This window comes from Alosa alosa, chromosome 21 (genome assembly GCF_017589495.1).
Source record: "Alosa alosa isolate M-15738 ecotype Scorff River chromosome 21, AALO_Geno_1.1, whole genome shotgun sequence".
Classification (NCBI taxonomy): Eukaryota; Metazoa; Chordata; class Actinopteri; order Clupeiformes; family Clupeidae; genus Alosa; species Alosa alosa.
In genome coordinates, this window is record NC_063209.1 from 6178113 (window position 1) to 6200562 (window position 22450).

The 22450-nt window shown below is 46.1% G+C and overlaps 1 protein-coding gene across 3 annotated transcripts in view; it reads left to right on the plus strand.

Annotated features, from left to right (window-relative positions):
- Nucleotides 1-22450, plus strand: part of nlgn3a (neuroligin 3a) — a 111627-nt gene that overhangs the window by 56614 nt on the left and 32563 nt on the right. For all 3 annotated transcript variants that reach the window (XM_048231228.1, XM_048231229.1, XM_048231230.1), the window contains one exon: nt 21050-21235. In XM_048231228.1, the coding sequence (XP_048087185.1) occupies nt 21050-21235 (186 nt within the window). The remainder of the gene's footprint in view (nt 1-21049; nt 21236-22450) is intronic.

The window sequence follows — 22450 nt, forward strand, 5'->3', positions numbered from 1 at the left end:
CATCTAAAAAACATGGCATACAAACATCAGCATCGGCATACTGCAAAGCATGCAAAAACACGAAGGTACAAAACAGGAACAACCCCTACTGCAAACACATACACTCACACAGAGGCACACACGGGGGGGGTTGTAAGGTTGGTGAGGTTGACCTTTGACCTTTGGTCCTAATTCTCCCAATCAGAGTGTTGAGGAGCAGCTGAGGTCTCATCTCCAGGGGGTTCCCTTGTCACCCCTGATGTAAAATTTATGAAGGAGACATTAGATATTTATTAGAATTAAGAGCAGCCAAGGGCTCAGGAACAACAGAAATTAGTCATTAGGGGCACAAGTGAGATTCCTTCCCAGTGCTCTGCACTTGATGTACAGGATAGACGTCTCCCATGGAGAGCAGCAGGCTGTAGCTCTGCTGTAGAAACCATATGCAAGCTTGACGTGCGTGGTGTGGTAGATCACTGAGACTGTGGCACTCTGTTGGGAAGCCTCGTCGATTTGCAGAGTTAATTAGCGAAAGGCATCCATCTTCTGTGCTCAAACCCATGCTCCCTCATTCACCCCCCACCAACTTTCCAGTCCACAGTGCAACAGTTGGATGTAGACAGAATAAACAGACATCTTGAAATACTTCACCGAAGACTGTGTTGGCGGTTGCTGCTCGTGGTGGGGAATTTTGTAAATATCATGGTGGATTGGGGTGAGCCCACCGCACCGCAGAATGCAATTTCCTCATGAATAATACCAGCAAAGCGTGGCAATAGACTTAAATGCTTTGTTTGACCAGGTTTGCTGCAGGTATTCCGTGACATTCTCTCAGAGGAACTGTCTGTCAGAATGCATTTCCCTTTGGTATGGCTGGCTATTAGTCTCATTTCAATACACCACCTACTATACCACGACAAGCAACTTCCCCCTCCTCATAGCAATTCTTGCCAGATTGTTCAGGTAATAGACAAGCAACAGTGACAACAAAGCTCTTCACACCTCCCCCTACTTGAGGGGGGAATTTGAAGCTTCATTCCATCCATTTCTTTCTTTTTCTGATGGTGTCACCTTGCACACAACAATATAATAAACTGCTCTCTCCTGAAATCCCAAGCCAAACCAAGCAATGAAAGGCATCCGAATACAACAAACAGAGTCCTCAGCTCATCACCACCATCACCAGCACCCCTCTCCCTCTCTGAAATGTTAATTCATGGGTGTAGGGGTGGGATGGGGGCCTTGGAGCAGTGCCATGTGATCCGTGACCGCATGCTACTTGTCCTTTCCTCCTGGTAACCACATGCTGGTGTAATGACCTTCTCCATTAACCCCACTGCGCAACCGTCATTGGGACTATATAGATTATACAGGTCTTCCATCACGATCGTGTCAAAGAAGATATATGTCTCTAGCTCTCTCACTGTATTGAGACATGACATTAGGAAAATTATTGTTCTTTCCCCATATTTTGTTTTACCTTGGTTGTCTCCTGAGCAAGTTTGGATTATCTAGGAGATGAAAAAATAGGTTGGTTGTACCATCTGCAATACTGACACGTTCCTTCTGATGGTTTGATGAAAGCAAACTGAAAGGAACATGCAGCCATTTTTAATTTATTCTGAATGACATTTAAAAAGCTCTGAGACATGCTGCTCCCTCTGCGGAAGGCCAGCTGTTTGAAAAGGTAATAACGTGGCTAAAGCTCTGTAAGTCTGAGATAAGAAGCATGTGCAAAGGTACTCGCACAAGAGACTTTTGTCTCAAACGCACACGCTGAAATACGTGATCAAAAATGGAAAGGGGGATCAAAGTTTTGCAGAGTCTCTGTTGGCATTATTCATGCCATGCCCCATCACTCCCCCCTCTGCTTCCATCCCTTACATCTTTATCATAGACATTTCCACAATGCCAGTGGCTCTATTTCAGCCTCATTCTTCTGCCTGCCGTGTCAGCAATCCACTCACAAAACCACATCCTCTGGCGTTGTTTGATGGACTCTGGTGCACCCCTCATCACTAGTTATGGCAATTCATCTGTGTCTTGGAGAATGACAACATGGTGACGTACTCTCATTGCAAGTATAATGATACTTTGCTAATGCATGTGCAACATTTTGAGTTCCTTTAATGTATGTTTTTTTTGTTATTTTATTTGTGATAAACTTAGCCCACTGAGGCATAGCATATATTCAGTATAGAATGGCAGTCAGAGGATATGAAATGCCCTGTAGGATTTTTCATCATTAAAAATAGAACAGCGGAATGCTGTTTGGATTACAAATGGTGAAATTGCAAATGCATGTCTTTTTGGGCACTGTCTGAATCAATTGAACAAACTGGCATGATATTTGATGGCCTCTGAGCTCCCATTATTACAACAATATTATGGCTCAGATAAGTCAGGGCTACTGCAGCAGAATTCCAATATAGCAGGCAGACTATTTGTATTGCTGGTAGTCCTTCAGGGCCCCACACAAGGGCATGCGGCTCAGATAACTAAATTTTTAACAATTAGCCCCTGACACATCACAGCCATGGAAAAAACTGCTATATGAAACATGTAGATAATAATTGGCAAATATAGGAGTTTGGAAATCGCAGCGGCAGATACGCGCATGAGAGGGGGGGCTCGTGAGGAGGCGCCGGTGTTCTGTTCCTGCTCTTCTGCTTGAGAGAACACCTTGGTTAACGACCTCGCAGTCAAAGTGTAGACTGGAGTGATAATTCAGTGGATATAAATAGTGCTGCTCCACAGCGTCTCATCACTTCATCACTGCTGTCGTTTTCTTTTTTTCTTCTTCTTCCACGAGAAGGAATCTCAAAAGTGTGGGGCCAACATTAATAATCAGGTGATTTCCCCTTCTCCAACACTCTTCAACACCACAATTCCCCATTGTAATACTCCATCGTTCATGCAAATTAAAGCCCCATTTCTGTGCCATGTTTCACCGTCATCGGGGCAGTCCACATACGGAGAGACAGACAGCAGAGGAGGATCTGCATACTTAAGCGCTGTTCGATTATACATCTGTATCTGATTACTAAAGCACATAGATGTAATTACTGTAATGAATTCTCTCGCCGTGGTAACGGCATAAGGATAAAAAAAAAATTAAAAAATTCTCTCGCCATCACCTCAGCGGCTTGTCGGCTTGCCAAGGTCGCATCCAGTGCTACAGGCCCGGCAAACTCGAGCGTGACCTTGGGCAGTGACCGACCTTGCTGCATCGCAGTCTGATGTTATTAGATTGCCGGTGGTAAAGAAAAGGAGGGAGAGGAGGAAGAGGGAGGGGGGAGGGGGAGGGGAGTGTAGGGGGACGAGGGAGAAAGGTTGCAATAGCGAAGGCAGTCCATTGTGCCCGGGTCTGATCTTCTCTGCACTTTCCAGAGGAAAACAAATAGTGCTGTCGGAGGGCATTTGGCTCGCTGTGTAGTCACTCAGATAAAGGGCCACCAATGTGGAGGGAGAGAGGAGCCCTGTGAGAGAGGGCTTACCCACCGGGGGGATTTTGGAGGCAGGCAGGGGGATCTTCCTCCTCGGGGGCCTCCACGAGACGTCTCTCTCTCTCTCTCTCTCTCTCCTGAGAGCTTCTCTTCTCTCTCTCTCTCTCTCTCTCTGTGCTCTGTGCACACAAAAGAGCCCCCATTTGAGAAGAGCTCTCCGGAGGCTAGCGCTAACAATTAAAAAGATGAGTTTCTGGGTCACTGGAGCACAGCCATTTCTCAGACGTCTTTTAGCGAGAAAAGGCGGCAAAATGGTGGGTCGAGCGAGTCTACTGCTCGGCCTGTTCTCTTTCACCCGATGGAAGGACTGTCCTACTTAGGGGCGGCCGCACGCCAGCGGCGGTAAAACGGCGAAGTGCTGTAAAAGTTGCATGGGGCGCTGGTCCACCACATTGAGTGCCTCTAAATATTCACACCATCATCCCCTCGCATCAGTGTGGGCTGCATGAAAAATAGCACATTCAAAATGGATGCCAGGCTCAGTGATCACTCCAATTGTACAGCTTGCCAAACATGGTGACTGTGTTAAACGTTGTCGCTTTTTGAGAGTCGATGATTCCTCTCGATTTTTGCTGTTAGATTCCAGACAAACCCTAGTTTTATGGTCAATCCCTGGCTGAACTGCTGTGATAGGGTTTGAATTTGTCAGTCATGCTGAACACTTGGAGATAATAAGACAGTTGTAAGTCTCTTACTGTACCCTCTCTTCCCCACACTCCTAATATGCATAACTATATGTATTGATAATCTCCCTGCTAGTGTTAGTGCTGAAGCTTTAATTTCAAACTGTTGGCACCCTGGTATATGCAGCTCCCACAGAACCATCTTTCACACAGGATTATGCTCTAGATAATGCTGACTGTTCAGTTTAGCAGGAAAGAATTTGCATTTTTCATTCAAAACCCCTATTTGCATTTCTTCACAATATGGCTGTGGTCAAAATTATGGAAGTGATTTTAACAATCGACCAAAATAAACAGCTTAGAAGCATTTCTGTGGGAGTAAAGAAAAAAATTGAGCCTGCCATACACAAGCTAAAAGCATCGTAGCAGAATTTGACTGTGCGTGGAGTGGAGCCCCACCTGGGGCCTTCTGATTGAAGCTAATTACAGCACAGGTTATTTTAAATTGATGATAAATGCTTTTAAAGTTGTTGGTCAAAAGATTCAACTCGACAGCACTGACCGTTCTCTAATAAATCACTGTCAATCTTCACAGCTAGAATGTTTTGTTTTTTTCAGGTCCTTTTTTTACTATGAGATGTAGTCTACTGCTGCATGAAAAGCTGCATGAAAATGTTATATTATTGGCAATTGGTACTAAGAGAAAAACAGCTCTTCCCTTCAGTAGTTGAAATGTACATTTACAAGTGGAGAACGTAATAATTTAATTGAATGTATAGTATTTCTCAATGGAAAGTGCTATAGTCCAAAACAAAATGAAGGCTTTGTTCTATTTCGTAGTGAGCCGACTGCGAGGGGGATCATTGGGACAGAATACAAAGTCTGGAATCGTGTGTCTGGAATCAATATGTGTGATGGGGGGGGCGGGTCGGTTACTCCACTGCAGTGCAGTCATATCCAGAGGTGTTCACACAAGCCTGTAACCCTCACCATCAACCCCGCAAATTAGCCAAGGCACATCCCCACCCGTTCTAGACTAATGTATATCTGAGCAGGGAACTGCCTCATTAAATTAAATAATGAATGAATGGTCTATAATTATGAAACTGCTCACAAGCGAGACTAATTCTACTCGTGGTTTAATTAGTGGAGACGTCTGCCACTCAGAGGCTCATTCCATTTCAGAGGTGCATGAGACGCAGATACTCTAGTTCTTAGATAAGACCTGCACATGGAATTCAGGCAGGCTGCACCAGAAAGAAAAAACACATGCCTCCTGTTCAGAACTAGGCAGAGGGTTTGGAGAACTGTTTCAGGACCGAAATTACCAGGTGAAAAACACCTGCGATTCCGGTGGAAAGCCTATGGGCAGCAGATAAGACCGTCTGTGAGGCAGGTTCGGGAGGAAGGGTTGATAAGCGACCTTCAGTGGAAACCACAGAGTTCACAGTCACATCTCTGCTCTGAATCGACTAATTTAAGTGATTTCAAAGTCAAAGTCAAAGTCAGCTTTATTGTCAATTTCTTCACATGTTCCAGACATACAAAGAGATCGAAATTACGTTTCTCACTATCCCACGGTGAAGACAAGACATATTTTACCAATTTAGGTCCACAGACAAACATAACATTCAAGTAAACAAAAAAGTAAGTAAATAAGTAAATAAGAGGGCACATATAATAATGAAAAAATAAGAGCAGCAAAATGTGGTTGAAATTGTGCATAGACAGTCAACAAAAAATACTAGTGCAAATTCAGGCCAATAAAAGGCTTGGGTAGTTCTGTTTGACCTAAGTAAGAAGAAAGTGGCATAGTGGTGCAAGTTATGTAAGAGCAGCAGAAGTGTTGTGTTTCAGGACAACACCAGTTGTAAAGTGTACAAGTGTGCAAGTGTGCAAGTGGAGTAGTGCAGGCGGCCATTTTTGGGTCCAATGTCCAGGATGTTATGTAGCTGAGGGTGGAGGGGGGAGAGGAGGAGAGAGTTCAGCATCCCACGGGCTTGGTGTATGAAGCTGTTGGTGAGTCTGGTAGTGCGGGAGCGCAGGCTTCTGTACCTCTTCCCAGAGGGCAGTAGATCAAACAGATTGTGAGCGGGGTGACTTGCATCACTCACAATTTTGGTCGCCTTGCCTTGGATTTGTTTGCTTGACAAGTCTCTGACGTGGTTTATCAAGCCTCAATTAGTGGCTGATTGAAAGGTTACCCCAAAACATGCACACGCACACTATTCCAGTAGTACCACTGAAATTAGTCTCCCCTGTCCGAAGTCACTCAGGCATGAAGCATTTACCAGTGTGCTATGTAGATGATGCTCTTCGGGCAGAAAATAGGTCAAATCAAGAGTCGGTCCCAGCTCTGCTCCCTGGGGCCTCTGTAGATGGAGATTAAGAGTTTGGCTGCCGCTGAGGCATAATGCGTGCACTAGCCAAACATCCACAAGGTCAGAACACGAGCGCTGTCTGAGGTCTTTGCATGCCCAGACACTGAGCAGGCATGATAATGAGCTCCCTTCAGTGAACAATCCAGACTGCTCGCTTGACATGAGGAACCCAAAAACTGTCAGGCAGTCAACCTTCAAAAGGGGGCAAAAGAAGAGGAGGAAGTGAAATGAAAGTTGAGATGACATCTACATATCGACGTGAAGCGATGGAAGTAACTTGGAAGGAAAGAAAGGAAACGAATATATTTTCTTCGCACCTCCACACCACCTAAACCTACCAGGAGATGAGAGCTGACAGCTCTTCAGAGGGATCTGAGAATAGTCCACCATTTTCTCACAAACTGGGACCAAATTACGAGGCCTGTGAGTTGCTCTGTGTCTAAAAGGCTCATTTGGATGTGGAAGGGGAGATCCTGTCTAGTTCTACATTCATGACATCCCCCCATTCATTTGGGCTCACTCAATCTCGACGACAACTACACAGCGTGAACTTCCGGATTGACAGTTTAAAAGGCAGATCATTCGACCCATTCCCTAGATCTCACCCGGCTGATAATAAAGGGTCCTCGACAGAGGTCACTGAATTAAATCAGGAGATTTGATGGGGATTGCGTCAAATTGAATGGCGGACTAACCCAGTGAACCTGAATGGAGCGGCGCCCATTTAATAAAGGCATGATGCCCTTGGAGGAGTGGCAAGTTTTTTAATGCCACGCTACCTCATCAGTCAGCGCACTGAAGTGTGCAACGCAGTCTTGTGAGGACTCAAGGGTCATGTGAGTGCTCTGTGACAATTTCTCTCGACCACGTTGCCCCGTCTTTTTTGTCTATGTCAGCACACACTTAAAACCACAGTTGTCATATTTAATTGCATTACCTGCAGAGCCCCACTTCTTTTATTAATTTATTGTGGAAAAGTGAAAGGGGGAGTGGGGATATTACTTGCGTTTGCGCTTCTATGGGTAGAGTGTCCTTATACAGAGGATGACACATACACGACAAGTTAAATTTAGCAGTGGTGACAGGAGCAAATGATTGGATTCTTCGGTAGTGGGAGGACCAGTTGGTGGTTCTCTCCAGGCTCATTATCAGACTTTTATGAGTAATCGCAACATGGCACAGAAACGCAACTTTGAGTAGCAGCTCAGCATAGAGCCCCTTAGATTTCCCCTATCACCACACAACTTGCAAAAAATAAACAAGAGCAAGTCCACTTGGATAAGAGCATTTGCTGCCCACACCCATAACGGCTCAACAATACTGCAGAGTAATACCAAAATTAGCATGGCCTCAGATCCAGGGAAAAAAGGGATTTGCTTATGTTAAACCATTTGGACTAGCGGCTAAAATCCCTTTTAAGAGTCTAAAAACAACATTCATGCTTGCGATGAAACCCACGGATCAGAGAGTACAAGAGAGAGAGAAACAGGGCCATGGTCAGGAGCTGGGGGGGAGGTATAAAAATGGTTTTTCAATCCTGACTTTGCATGATGCCGTTCTCTCTGATTGGCCCAGGGCTCTCAGGTGTGCCACGCGGCGGGCTAGCCAATGGGCAGTCTGGAACAAAAAGCCGCGGTGACATTCCATCTGACGGAAACTCCTGCGGGGGAAAGGCAACGCTGCCGAGCTGTCAGGCAGATTTCTGGGAGATGTGGAGGGGAGTAAAGCCAAACAAACAGAGCGCTGGCACAATCTCCCATCGCCAGCTAGAGCAGCCCAGCTCCCGCTGCCGTCTCCTGGGAATCGCAGGAGCGCGAGATGAAACAGAAAGAAAGATCTGACCGTTTTTTTTCTTCTTCTTCTTCTTCTTCTCTCTCTATCTGTCTCTCTCTCTCTCTCTCTCTTTTTGTGAGAACAGAGTTCTTTCACATCAACACATTAAAAGGGAATGGCATAGTTAAATGATGAAAACAGGAATCACCTCCTCTGTATATTCAGCTGTTTCCTCAATAAAAGTATTGGGGTTCCCATATCCACTGCTGTTTCTGAGAATGAAACCGAATGATCCTTTGCTTGGGTTCAGTCTTATTGGACTAGTGTGCAACTCTTCCTTAAAATCTCCATAATGTGTTGCTATTGCTGTGCAATATTTCATGGTTTATGTCTTGATTTGACACAGTCACAGTCGCAGAGGGTTGCATAAGACCAGGCAAACGATCCTGCTATTAAAGACTCTACTTTTCTCCTCTCAGTGCTATTGTTAAAAAAAGATGCATGCCTCTCTGAAGACAGCCAGTAGGGCTATTGGGAAATGATTTCAGTCACTCCAGGATCTTGCAAGGGGTTTTTGTGATTGATTGTTGTGGTGAAAAGTGATGTGATTTTTCTGTGGAAATTCCTAAAAAATCCACGTTGTGATTGTAGCAGCAGTATGTGTATGATTGTGCAGCCGAACCTACTGTAGGAATTCTTAAATTTGAGTCATATGATATCAATCATGAAAAAAATGCAGAAATGTCATGACTTAAATTTTTCGTGAATGGCTGAAAATGTGAGATCCCAAAAACCTGACAAGACTTTGAGAGAGTTTTATGAAGAGAAATATTATTGGAAGACTGGGGGAGGGGGGCAACACGCTACAGACAAAACGCTCCCCAGCATCACAAGAGCATGTCTCTGCAGCCAAAAAAAAGAACAAAGCACTACAGCAGAGCCTCCTGTCTATAAATCTATAAGAAAAAACACATCCATTCATTCAGCCACGCCAAAAAAGACATGGGTACGGCAGGGGAAAGATCGTTTTTGACTTCAGAAATACTGATAAATTCTGTAGCACTATTGTCTATGGAGCACTTGTCAGAGCATAAAGAGTACATGTAACAAAGTCTTTGCTAAAAAGCTGCTAGTGGATTTGTAAACCCTAGTGGATCTCGCTGCCATTAGATTTTATGTAGAATTACCTAAAAAGAATTACCTAAAAAGCCACTTATTCACTTAATATGCAATTAAAGTATACATCTCAAGTTTGAGGTCTTTTCTAGTTTTTCTGAATGTGAAACTATACAACTAAACGCAACCCCAAAGCCCGTGTGCATCCACAGAGTAATAAGGTTCTTTTCAGTCACGGAACTGAACTATGACCACTTTGAAAGACTGCCCACATGAATTCCCCCACGAGCCAATCACTGACAGATTTGATGAAAAGACTAATGACTTTGGTTGATTAGATTGAACTTTACTTATCATTCAGCAATTGTGTTAAAGATTTCATGAAAAGTTGTCCTTTGTGATTATAGTAATCATCCTGGTAGGGTAATGGCATGACCTGTGCAGTCCATTATTTAGGCAACTACACCTCCATTTCACATTGATTACATAATGACTGGGGGAGTTGGCCAGACCCTATTCAAACACCAGACACAGACTGGAGGCCTGACTCCAAGCCTGGTTACTCCTGACTCTTTGTATACAGGATAATCAACAGACAAACAGGAAGATATGTGCAAATCTATTTTTTTATTTTATTTAAGAAATAATAGGATCACAACAACCACCATGAAAATGGTAATTATGACCGCTGCGCAGCGAAGCGGCGGTCATATACTGTAGGTTTAGTCATATATTTTTTTTTTTTTTTTTTTTCTTTTTCACATGGCCAAATTTCCGTCAAGGATTCCCGGGACACTGAAAGACCCCCGGTAAACGAAACTTGGTGGGCATGTAACCCCACATGGATAGCATGGAACCATCGTTTTTCGTTTTGATCTGTAACCCCCCCACTGGACTGGACCCCCCGAAAGGAGGGTAGGGCAGACACAGTTTTCTGCGAATAACTCGAGAACCGTAGGGTTTAGGAGGACCACCTTTTTTTTGTATGTTGATCTCAAGGGACCATGTCAACCCATTCCATAACCACTCATTTCCTGTATAGCACCACCTAGTTAAACACAAAAAAGTAAAAATGAGGTGTTGTAATCGCAGGTATCTGTGACCTAACAAAGTCAAAACTGCACGAAATTGGAAGTGTAGGATCATTATGACACCCTCTGAATGCACGCCAAGTTTCGTGGAATTCGTTCATGGGGGCCACACAATAAATTAATTTATGTTACTATACACCAACTGGCCTGTAGGTGGCCGGAGACAGTTTTCTGTGAATATCTCGAGAACCGTAGGGCCTAGGTGGACCACTTTTTTTTGTATGTTGGTCTTAAGGGGCCATGTCAACCCATCCCATTACCACTTTTTTCATGTATAGCGCCATCTAGTTAAAAATTAAAAAGCAAATAAATTAGGTGTTTTCATAACAATATCTCTGGCTGACATGGTCAAAACTGCACGAAATTGAAAATGTAGGATCATTATTACACCCTTCGAATGCATGCCAAGTTTCGTGAACTTTCGTTCATGGGGGGCCTTACAATAAAATTATTTATATGTACATTTAGTGACACCAACACCAACAGAGTTTTCTGTGAATATCTTGAGAACCGTAGGGCCTAGGATGACCAATTTTTTCGTATGTTTGCCTCCAGGGGTCATGTTAACCCATTCCATATGCACACATGTGCATAAACAGATACACACGCACACACATACATTCACAGTAATCATATGTATGACACATACTCACACAGTAGACATCTGTACGCATGCATGCACATGCACACACACAGGCACATACACAGGCACACACACACACACATAAACATAAACATGTACACGCAGACATGCACACAATGAGACAGTTAGAATCATATATGCCTTTCAGCGTGATTTATTTTTGTGGAAAAAATGTGCTGGACTGGGCGACGGTCATGTTTTGTACCGCTCTGCGGTACATCTAGTTTTATTGTGTGTTTAGCCCAATAAGACATCACCAGGAACATGCCCTGCTGTATATTTAGCTTTTACTGTTCCAGTGGTGAAGCACAGCAAATAATAACCTGGTTGGAAACCTTCTGCAAAAACTTTAGAAATGAAGGTGTTTTCTATTATTTTCTGGTACAATTTATATAATCACTTCAAAAACAATGTTATTGCATGTTTCATTCAGTGTTCTTCTACCTCTATACTCTGCTGTAGTGCCACACACTAATTTAAAGCTGCAGTGTAGGTGGCACAAACTACACAGGTCAACAGCTTCAAACAATCTTGTCCGTGTGCACACCTGACCTTATCATACACATGCCAACCCACATATAAACACACCAGCTCAAGCATCAGGCATAATTACAAAAACAACGGAGTTCTCACTTAATTAGCTATGACAGCAACTAATTTCTCCAATGTCAGATTCATGGCTACGGTTGAGTAATGTTGGTCATTAATGAGTGCTAAACATCAGCTATCTCTCCCTATATCTCAGAGAGGAGAGCTCCCCAGGGAGATGCCAAGTATGCTCCATTTACATGATCATTATGGCTGCTTATGCTATGCTACTTGGCTTGGGCTTGGTGAGCTCTTTGACTTGGTGCACGTTATTAGGGCAGATTTAGCATGGGGATGGGGTGGGGTGGGGGTGGGGTGGGGAGGGGGTGTTGGGGCCTCGGGAGTTACATCCAAGAGGAGTGTTAAGCTGAGGTTCAGACCCTCCGAGGCAGCCATCAAATCCCCAGCTCAGCCCCTGCTCTGAACAAGCGGTGCCTCTTGAACTCCTCTGCCGGGTTTAGCTCGGGGAGGCCACTTTTATGTCGAGTGCTTAAAATACGCTATGCGCTTCTACAAGCAATCCACTCCAAAAAAAAAGAAAGAGAGGATAGGGGTATGGATGGGATGGAGGGAAGGCAAAGGGTCAGTCCATTGAGACAAGCGTTTTGAAAGTAAACCATGCTTAGCTGGGGTTTGTAGTGGTATCAGGGTGGAAGAGATGCCTCTCATCATCGACATGAGGCTCAGCATCCTGGGCTTCCTGTGCCCCAGCATGCATTGAGTTAGGCTGGCAGCATTTGCACACGTGGCAGATCCAGACTGTCCAATAGCAGAGCTGCGTTTTGCAAAAAAAAAAGAAAAAAAAAGAAAATGCCTCAGATTGAAATCTTCCATCATAGTGGTCATAAAGACAGTGGGAGATGGGGATGGTCTGGAATTCATCTGGGAGGATAGAAGTGCCTTTCAGTTCAGCTGGCATCTGTGCTTAGTGGAGGGAGACTGGCCCTCGTGACAGGTGACAGCAGAGTGCAATGAGAGGTTTGAGATGGGGAATGTAAACTGTTATGCCAATAAGACGGAATGATTAATTTGAGGAGCAATTCCTATGGATCACTGCACCCTGCCAAGGGGAGAGGCTTCTGTCAATTTTGTTTCGAGAGGGGAGTGTTTGATTCGAGCCTCGGAGGGTGGTTTTTGTGTGTGTTTCTGCAATTGTTAGTGCACTTCTGAGGGTGTGGATGTGGGTGTATGCAAATGTCTTTCTCAATGAATGCGAGCGAGTGTGTGTGCATGGACATTTATGGCTCTCTCTGTGAATGTGAATGTCCAAGTGTTCCCTTCAGAGCATAAATGTTTTTTGTATAAGCGTGCGTGTGTGTGTGTGTGTGTGTGTGTGTGTGTGTGTGTGTGTGTGTGTGTGTGTGTGTGTGTGTGTGTGTGTGTGTAACCTGTGGTGGTGGTGGATGCAGGGGGAGGCCCCTCCACCCTCTGCAGCGGTGCTGGGAACTAATTGAAATGAGAGGCGATGTGCGAGTCTCCGCCAACATCGCCGAGCCATTCGTCAGGGTGACATCACTGCACTCACACCCCATCCATCTCTGGCCCTGGCGGCAGAGCCCTCTGCACTCCTCCCCGTGATTAATACCCGGACCTCCCCCCGACCCCCCCACCTCCCCCCACCCAACACATACACACACACGCTGCCGCACGCTGTCACTCCATTCCCCCCAGCATTCAAACGCCACCGGCATCGTGCCGGAAGGCAGGCAGGTGAGCCGCAGCCCCCAGCCAACCCGCAGCCCCTATCCGCTCCTGGCGACAGCCGAGGTGTCCGCCTGCCACTCGGCCCACCGGGGGGGGGGGGCGGGGGGGGACAGAGAGGACGGAGCAGGGACCGCTGGGCGGAGTAGCCCGGCGCTCCCCGATGATGTTCCTGCAGCGAGTATCTCTGCGCTGCAGCGCTGCGAAGAGGTTCCCCTTGTCATTAGAGCTGCAGTGCACAAGATCAATGCGGTTTACACCCACACTGTACTGAGGTGTGTGTGGTTGTGCGGGGCTCAATAGCCAGCTGTCACGGCTCTGGACTGAAGGTCACTGAAGGGAGGTTAATTCAGTTTGTGAAGGGGGGACTGGTCAGATCCTAACGTGATTAGAACAGCAGTCTGCGAAACGAGAAATCACAGCGAGGGTTAAGGTGATGCCATTTAAAGCAGAGCCTGTCAGTACAGAGGCATCAGAAGAACAGCAGCAGCAGAGCAGGAGTGTGCAGAGGTGATGCTGGGAACACAGGCATAGCGTGAAGCCTGCGGATGGATGTTGATGCCTAAAACAAACTGAGAAACATCTATCAAATTCCATTCCTGGTACCTTTATACTGTAGTAGTGGATAAGGAAAAAGAATTGAATAGCGGGAAATATTGTTGCAGGTAAGTTTGACCAGCTGTTATTCTCCAAGGCCCAGCTGCAATGTTTCTGAAAACTCGTAACATACCAAGTACCTCAAGAACAGCTCATTACTGCAAGGAACCAGACAGTCACTCCCACCTGAGAGCGAGAAGAACCGGGCTTTTGAAGATTCTCTAAATTACGACCTTTCAAAACGATTCCTCTCCCTTGATTTGCTTTGATAAGCCCCGTCTCTGATCTAAGAGGCATCCTCTTTCCCTATTCCTCACCATGTGAGCGAGAGGATTTTCTTTTTCTGTGTGTGTGTGTGTGTGTGTGTGTGTGTGTGTGTGTGTGTGTGTGTGTGTGTGTGTGTGTGTTTGCTACCTCCTTATCCGAGCAATGTGATGCAAACCTCCACTTAGAGTAAAAGCATTTCGCTGTCTCCGAGAAGCATCCCGCCCGCCAGCCGGGCCGGCCGCCGGCACTGAGTGCCCGTTGACCCCCCACCCACCCCACCACCCTCCGGTCCCCATGTCCAGGTCTCCACCGCTCACTCATCCACCCACCCCACGCGTCCACCGCCACCTCTACCCTTCCCTTCCCCTCCCGCCCCTCCTCTCCTCTCCCCTCCTCTCCTCTACTCTCCTCTGAGTGTGGTTGATTGAGAGGTGCTCTCTGTGTCACAGGGCCATTGTATGCAAACTGCTCCTCTGTACTGCTGCAGCTCCAGGCGTCCCCAGAGCTGTGTGTGGACCACCTCTGCCAGGGGTGGAGGGAGAGGGTGGAGGGGTGGTGGGTGGGAGGGTGGTGAGTGGGGTGGGCTGGAGCGCTGGTTGGTGTGTATGTAATCAGATTAAGAGCCTGCCTGTCACAGGCCGGCCACCCAACAGCTGGTCCATCCCAACACCAGTGATTTATTTCTTTCATCTCCGCCGCCTCTCCTACAGCCGCAGATCCGTTTTCTGGGGGTAGAAGGGTTTTTAGGACAGGGAATGTTGTGTTAGGGGCTTTTTTACGCATTAGATTTATGGCCGTCAGAGCTAAATTTTTGTGAGGGGGCTGTAACTGCGGCTCCCGGTGATGTGCAATCTGTATCAGTGGGAGGCTGAGCACCCGTGGTTCAGCGTTTCGATCTTCCGAAATGGAATTGTGAGGCTGCCAGATTATCAGTGCTCAGCAAGTGAATGTGATGAATGAATGTAGTCAAAGCCCCTCATGCACTTGTTCAAGCCATGGTCAAAAAGCTTCGCTTCTACATTGCAAACCTTGCAGGATATGTTCCTGCTTAGTATACCAGGCAGAGTAGTTAATATTTGTATTATATTTTTATTTGGATATGTTATTATTTTGTGTACTTTTATTTTGTTATGGTCATCAGCAATATTATTGCAGCCCCCCCCTTCATGTTTTTAATAATCTGTAAGTTAAAGATCCGTGATCAGCATTTTCTTTTGAATACAAACATTCTGTCCTATTAAAAGAAGGTCTATTCTGAAACTGATTAAAAGCGTGAATTTGGAAATAGCCCAATAACGAAATAACGATGACATGCCTTGCAAGATATGCAAAATGCTGGACAGTTTTCTCTGAGTTGGAGGAAATTTGTCTCTTTCTAGAGAGAAATGTCTGTTTGCCAGAATGTTCTCCCTGTAGCGCTGCTTCAACGCTTGTTTACTAAATTTATGGCTCAGCTCCCTTCTCTTTCCCCGGCCTGACCGGAAACGTAGACAATTCAACACATCAATGGGCTCCAGTGTTCAAACTGCCCCCCCCCTCCTGAATCCTTGGTGTTCACACCCCTCTCCTCCACTGCGTTATTGAGTATTGAGCCATGAACAGAAAGCATGAGCAGAACACCACGGCAGCACAAATAGCATTTACCTTCATTCATAGACTCTCTCCTTCTCCTCCTCCTCTCACTTGATACCCTTTTTTCTCTAAACAAACCTTTTTTATTTTATTTTTTTATTTTTTAAGCATTTGTGGAATGTTAAATTGTTGAGTGAGTGGAGTGGAATGGAGGAGAGGGGTGGGTCTTAGCAATGGAGGATGTGGAGGCACTTGTGGGAATAGGACCAAACCCCCCCCCCCCCCACTCCCCCATTCCTCCACTCCCCCAGAGGGATGAAGCACCACTGGGGTGTCTTCAGCTCATGGCCAGTCCCCTGCACACTAGATCTTTATGTGCCTTTATGTGTGTGTGGAGGGTGGCCCTCCTCTTTCTCTATCTCCCTCTCTTGCTGCCTCTCTCTCCCTCTCTTTCCTTTTCCCTCTCTTTCTGTTCCGCCTTCACATCCCACACCCCAGAGCCTTTCCCATTTAGAGCCCAGCCATGGCTTAGGGGGAAGTTGCCACTCTTTTGTTGTTTAGGAGGAGATGTGGGAGAAGAGGGGTGTGGGGGGGATTTTTTGTGCGACTTGTCAAGGCTGTGATTGTGTGGGGGCCCCTCTTTCCGCGCCACCCCCACGGACTGGGCGAGCTGGCCCCTGGCTGGATGGTGTGGACACACAGACAGCCTTGTTAGCTGGCACCAGCGGAGGGAGAGAGAGAGAGAGAGAGGGAGAGGGAGAGCTGGGAGGCAAGGGGATGGGGAGGAGGATGAAAAAGAGAGAGAGAGACAGAGAGAGAGAGAGATGAGAAAGACTAAAAGGGTAGAGAAGGGGACAGAGAAAAAAAAAGAAAGAGAGAGAGGCCTTGGCGATGGGCCAACAATGCTTCTCTGATTGCATCATCATTGCCACCCCTCCTCCTCCTCCTCTCTCTCTCCCCTTCTTCTCCTCTTCCTCTTCTCCTCCCCTGTTTCTCGCCTTGCTCCTTACACCACTTCCCTCATGCTCTCAGTAACAAGCATCAAAGCACTCTTTCACTCTTTCACTCTTTCTCCTCCCACTCTGCGCTCTCCCCCTCTGTGTGAGCCACTGTCATATGCTCAAGAACATTTCACACACGCTCCCCATTTGGCCACTGGACACACACACACACACACACACACACACACACACACACATGTTGATGCTGTGTGTTCACTGTGTGCTGTGTGTGTTTCACTAATTCACGGATTGGGATAAATGCAGACACCAAATTTCCCTCACAGGATCAAAAGAGTATATATACTTATACTATACTTATACTTATATATATTTATATATACAATCGACGGAAGAAGAGATAGAAGGCTCTGCAGGATCTGTGTTCTTCAACAGTGAGGGGAGCCTCGTCAGAAGGAATTAAACAGAATTAGCTGATTTTGTGTGTGTGTGTGTATGTGTGTGTGTGTGTGTGTCCCTGTTGCTGCTCAGACTCGTCCTTAAAGTGGAGTGTTTCTGTCGTGCATGTTTGCCTGCCAGAGGCTGATTCACTGGCCTTCTTCTTCAGTCATTTGATGTCATTCGTTATGTTTCGCTAACAAACGCTGCAAAAGCAAATGGTGTGTGAACATGCCCCAGTCACTGTATAAATGCATGTATTCCGGGCACGTTATGGAAAGCAGGCTCCTCTCCTGCGACCTCCCCCCCCCCCGGCCTCACCCCCACCTCGCCTGACACGGAGGCTGAAGTGGAGACATTGTGCCGAGTGGACAACATCCTGTGAAAACACACGTGGCACTGTGGCACGCGTGGAGGTGATGCCCCCCCACCCCCACCCCCACTCCCTGATGCATTACCATATGCACAACGCCTGTGTCCCCCACGCGTCAAGATGCATCAGCAATGCCTGCCCGCCAGCCAGGATTTGACCTCCAGTATGTATGAATATCACATCAGCGACACCAGGACCGCTCTCCACTTCCATGTCCTGCATTTTTCCAGATTTCTTCATTTATTTATTTATTTATTTATTTAGCTATCTATCTGAGAAAACAGCAGGATCAACAGCATCACTGCAACTGTGTGTAGAGCTCTTAGAATTACATGTACAGCCATGTGCATCTGGTATAACAGAGCGATGTGATGGACAGATGGGACTATATCTCTCTCTATGTAGTAGGGTCAGTGTGGGTAGATATGCACACCATGCCTACAGAATGGCGAAGAGGAGGATCTCTCCATATATTGCCTCCCAGATAGTGTGTGTAGTCGCATAATGCGGAGCCTACAGAGACGGGCATACAGACGAGCTGTGTGGCGTACAAAGCGCCATGCTGGCCAACAGCACTGGACGCGTCGTCGACAGCCAAGCTTGGACCGGTGATAGCAATAAATAAGTCTATGCTTATTTATTTAGCCATGGATCAGGGAACAGAGCGGCAGCTCCCCGCTGACCCTCCTCCGATGTAAATTCGGCCCAAGCCTCACACCAAACAATTACTGCGCTATCTTAATTGCTTTCTAAAGAATGCACTTGCTGCCACCTTTCCAATTAAAACACATCCACAAGCCATACCAAATGCATTTTTTAAACGGAGCACACACTGCTTCCCGGTGTCAGGCCCGCTGTATAATGTATTGAACCCGCGTCCTTCATTGCGCTGCACAGCCTCTGTTTAAGGGGAGACAATTAGCATTCCGTGTAATAGCAATGTCAATATTTATGGAGGCGGCCATAAAGCAAAGCCTTATTTCATGAATATTCTCTTGATGCTGTATTGCAAGTCGCTTGGCAAATAAAAGGGTAAACAAAGTTCTTGTGATGAGTGAGGCTTGCCGGCGGTTTCGCGCTGCAGTGAGCATGCGGCACTCTTTAATACATCACAGTGTCGGCTGGCAGCTGTTGCATTCATCTTCAAATGTCACGCGATATGGGGAAAATGTCGACAGGAGAATGCAAAGGTGTCATGCATCCCGGGGCTTTGCACGAGAAAAAACGCATCCTTCCCATATACGATACCATCAGATATTTCTGGAGTAAAGAGAATTGAGTGTACCAGTTCATTTGTATGAGACTTGGTTATAGAAGAGCAGGGCATGCAGTGCCCTCATTCCTCAAGCACTCCCTCTGTTGCTCTTCATCTCTCTCTCTCTCTCTCTTTCTCTCTCCCTCTCTCTCCCTCACTCTCTCTCTCTCTCTCTCTTTCTCAGTCTGTCTGTCTCTCTTATGTTGTGCACTGCTACGAATTCCCTTGAAACCTCAGGGAGCAAAACGCTGTGATGCTTTTGGTTGTGTTTGCGTCAGAGGAACACAAAAAAATACACAGACTGAAAGGAGAGGGGAGGGGTGAAGAGAGTGAGAGAGAGATGGAGAGAGGGAGGGAGAGAGATGGAGAGAGCACGCCTTTTCACAGGATGGGCTCGCACTCGCCGTGCGGCGGCTTCTGACCGCTCTGTCATCCTCAGGGATCTCTGGAGGAGACCATCTGTTGATCCATTTGTCTTCTACTCGGCTTCCTTTAGCTGTATGAATCCTCTATCAATAATCAGCCCATTGCCCTTTCTCAAAGATCACAATCTGGGTTTGTGTACCCTGTGTTGTGGGGCTTTGTGGGTTTGATTATTTTTTTGGGGGTGCTATGTGATTTGTGTGTATGTGTGTGTTTTTGTGTGTGTGTGTGTGTGTGTGTTTGCGCACATATTTGTAAACACTAGAGGGATGTGTGGTTTGTCATGTTTTTTTTCTCCCCGGGGTCTGCCGTTCCACCGTATAAACGTCAGTGCTGTACATGATTTAAAGGACTGTTTGTTGGTGTTGCACTAACCACTCACTGTGTACAGCTGATTGTAATATCCACTATTTCCATTTTATGAGCGACTCAGAACTGAAATTTGGCTCCTACTGAGCCAGACTCAAAATGCCACACCTTTAAATAATGAAGCATAAAATGTTGAAACACCTTATGAATTTTGTATATCAGCATTACCCAAGGGCCTCGCTTTTGAAATACCTATAAATTTAAATTGACATCAAAAATGTCCACCCGTTTCCTGAAAGACGATGGACCCATTTTTAACACGCCCCAGAATCACTCCTACAACACATTTGATATAAACAGAATAATGTTAATAAATAATCTTCTGATTAGTACCGCATTCAAGCAAAAAGCAAATGTAATTTTTGTCTCCATGTGTAGGCCCCTTTCAGCCTACCACCCCCCCCCCCCCCACACACACACACACACACACACACGTCTTAAGTGAGGCGATTTCATAGCTTTCATAGAGCTTGCCCTTCCTGTCATCTCCTCTCACTCTGTTAACACGCCTGATGGACACTCATGGTGGTAAGCAGAGACAGCGTGTATTTGATCTTTGAATGTAACTCCATATTGCTCATCATTCTAGTGTCCCAGTCCCTCGGAGAGACACTCACACACACACACACACACACACACAGAGACACACGTGCGGCGCTATGCGCACGCACGCACAGCACGATGTTAACACCAGCCCTGCAATTTACGCAATTCCTGAGGGACCCACAGTTGTCAAAGGCAGCCATTTCCTGTCAGAGAGCTGAGAGGGAGTCATTCAGCTCAAAAACACAAGACCTCCATGAATTACCAAATAAATTTAAAATGGTTACCACTAATAATAGGTCTTCGGGGAAGTGGCATTCAAATCAGTGTTGTTGCCTTTTGGGTGTCTGTCTCCTCTTCCCCGAACCAAGATTTCAAATGGCTGCCTTTTTTCAGGAGCAGTTATGAGGATGGTTACATTTTATGGCTTTCATTAATTTATGTCAATATTCCTGATTAAATATGATCAACTGGGCCCTGCTCTGAATTGATTTTTCAATAATGTGTTGGCTTTTGAAAGCACCTTGTGCTGCTCTACAGATATGGCATGTCACGTCAACAAGTCTTGATTGATAATGTGGATTGATTTGTAAATATATTTTCGCTTAAATACATCATGGCAGTTTCTATTTTGGTGTGAAGATGAAGATCATACTTATATATTGGCCTTTTTTTATTTTTCATGACCACTGCAAAATATGTGTCTGTAACCAGACGAACTGTGAATACAATCGATCGATTTCTTAGAGATGTCTTGTCTCAAATTGAAGGAAAAAAAGGACCACAAGTAAAATAGTTTTGCGTCTGGCAGGTGCACTGTGAGATTGACTCTCTCCTCTTGGTCTCTTCCAGGCTTCCTGAGCACCGGTGACCAGGCCGCCAAGGGCAACTACGGGCTGCTGGACCAGATCCAAGCTCTGCGCTGGATCAGCGAGAACATCGGCTACTTTGGCGGCGACCCGAAGCGCATCACCGTGTTCGGCTCGGGCATTGGAGCGTCCTGCGTGAGCCTGCTCACTCTGTCCCACCACTCCGAAGGTACGGCATCGGTCTAACAATCCCGCGTGACAGCAAATCCCTCTGTTCAGCACATGAAAGTTGGGATATGTTTACCTGTACATCCGTAATGAGATCAGTTATGTATTATGCATGGTGTTTGACAGCGCAGATGTAGATGTGCTATATTTCAGTGCCGGGTGCTTTGCCTGCCAAGAGAATACTGTCAGGCTGCTTTTAACTGATGCCAGTTGTGATGGACACCCCACAGTGCGTGCGTTGGGCCCACGCTGTTTAATTCAACGCGCGTCCCTACGCATTTATGCCACCCAGAGGAACGGCTCCAATATTTCAACCGCCCTTAAAGGGCCAATCAAACAATGGATGGTGGGAGGGAGGGTTAGATCGCATCGGTACTCTGAGCAAATGCTGGAAATATTTCCTGTGCCAAGTTGCTCAATGCACGGCAATGAACGCTGATTGCCACCAAGGGGTCTCTTTATTCAGCTCGCGGCCTCAGTCGAAGGGAATTCTGAATGAGTGGCACTAATGAATGAATCTTATGAATGAATGAGCCACAAATCGTTCCCGATGTCACAGACACGGGCTGACGTATGCCATACTTTAATGGTTTCTGGTTTTCCCCCCATTAACTTCCCACCACTCTGCATAACTTGGCCGAAGGCGACCGGCGTGTCATTTTTGTGTGTCAATTTTTTTCGACGGCGGGAGATAGAGATTGTCGCGATTTCCTCTACATATGCTCAGACATTTGCACTTGACCTTGCGTTAGATGGCTAGCCCCGAGCTAGAGTTGAAAGTCACCACGGACACTCCTTGATCTCTCTCTCCCCCCGGATGCGCGCAAGAATTTTTGTGCCTCGGACCGCTTCCCCTACGAAGAAGAGATCACGCAGAAGTGGACGAGGTCATTTCAAGCGGTTCCACTTTGATTCTTATTACAAGGAGTTCTGCACATTTGCCCCCTCCAATTTGCATGAAAGTGTTACTAATTGCCTTGATTTCCTTAGATGAATGATGACTGCTTTTGGATTGAATTTTGCACCATAAATGCGTTTTTTATTCATACTCCATGATGCCATGCTCCACGTAGCATGTTATTATACCACCAGAGAGACACCAGCTCGCCACTTCTCCGTAAATTGGATATTACTGATGCTGATATTTTTTCCCCTGAATGGAAATGTATGCCCTACTTGGTTTGATGAGATAAAAAAGCAGTGGGTAAACCACAGA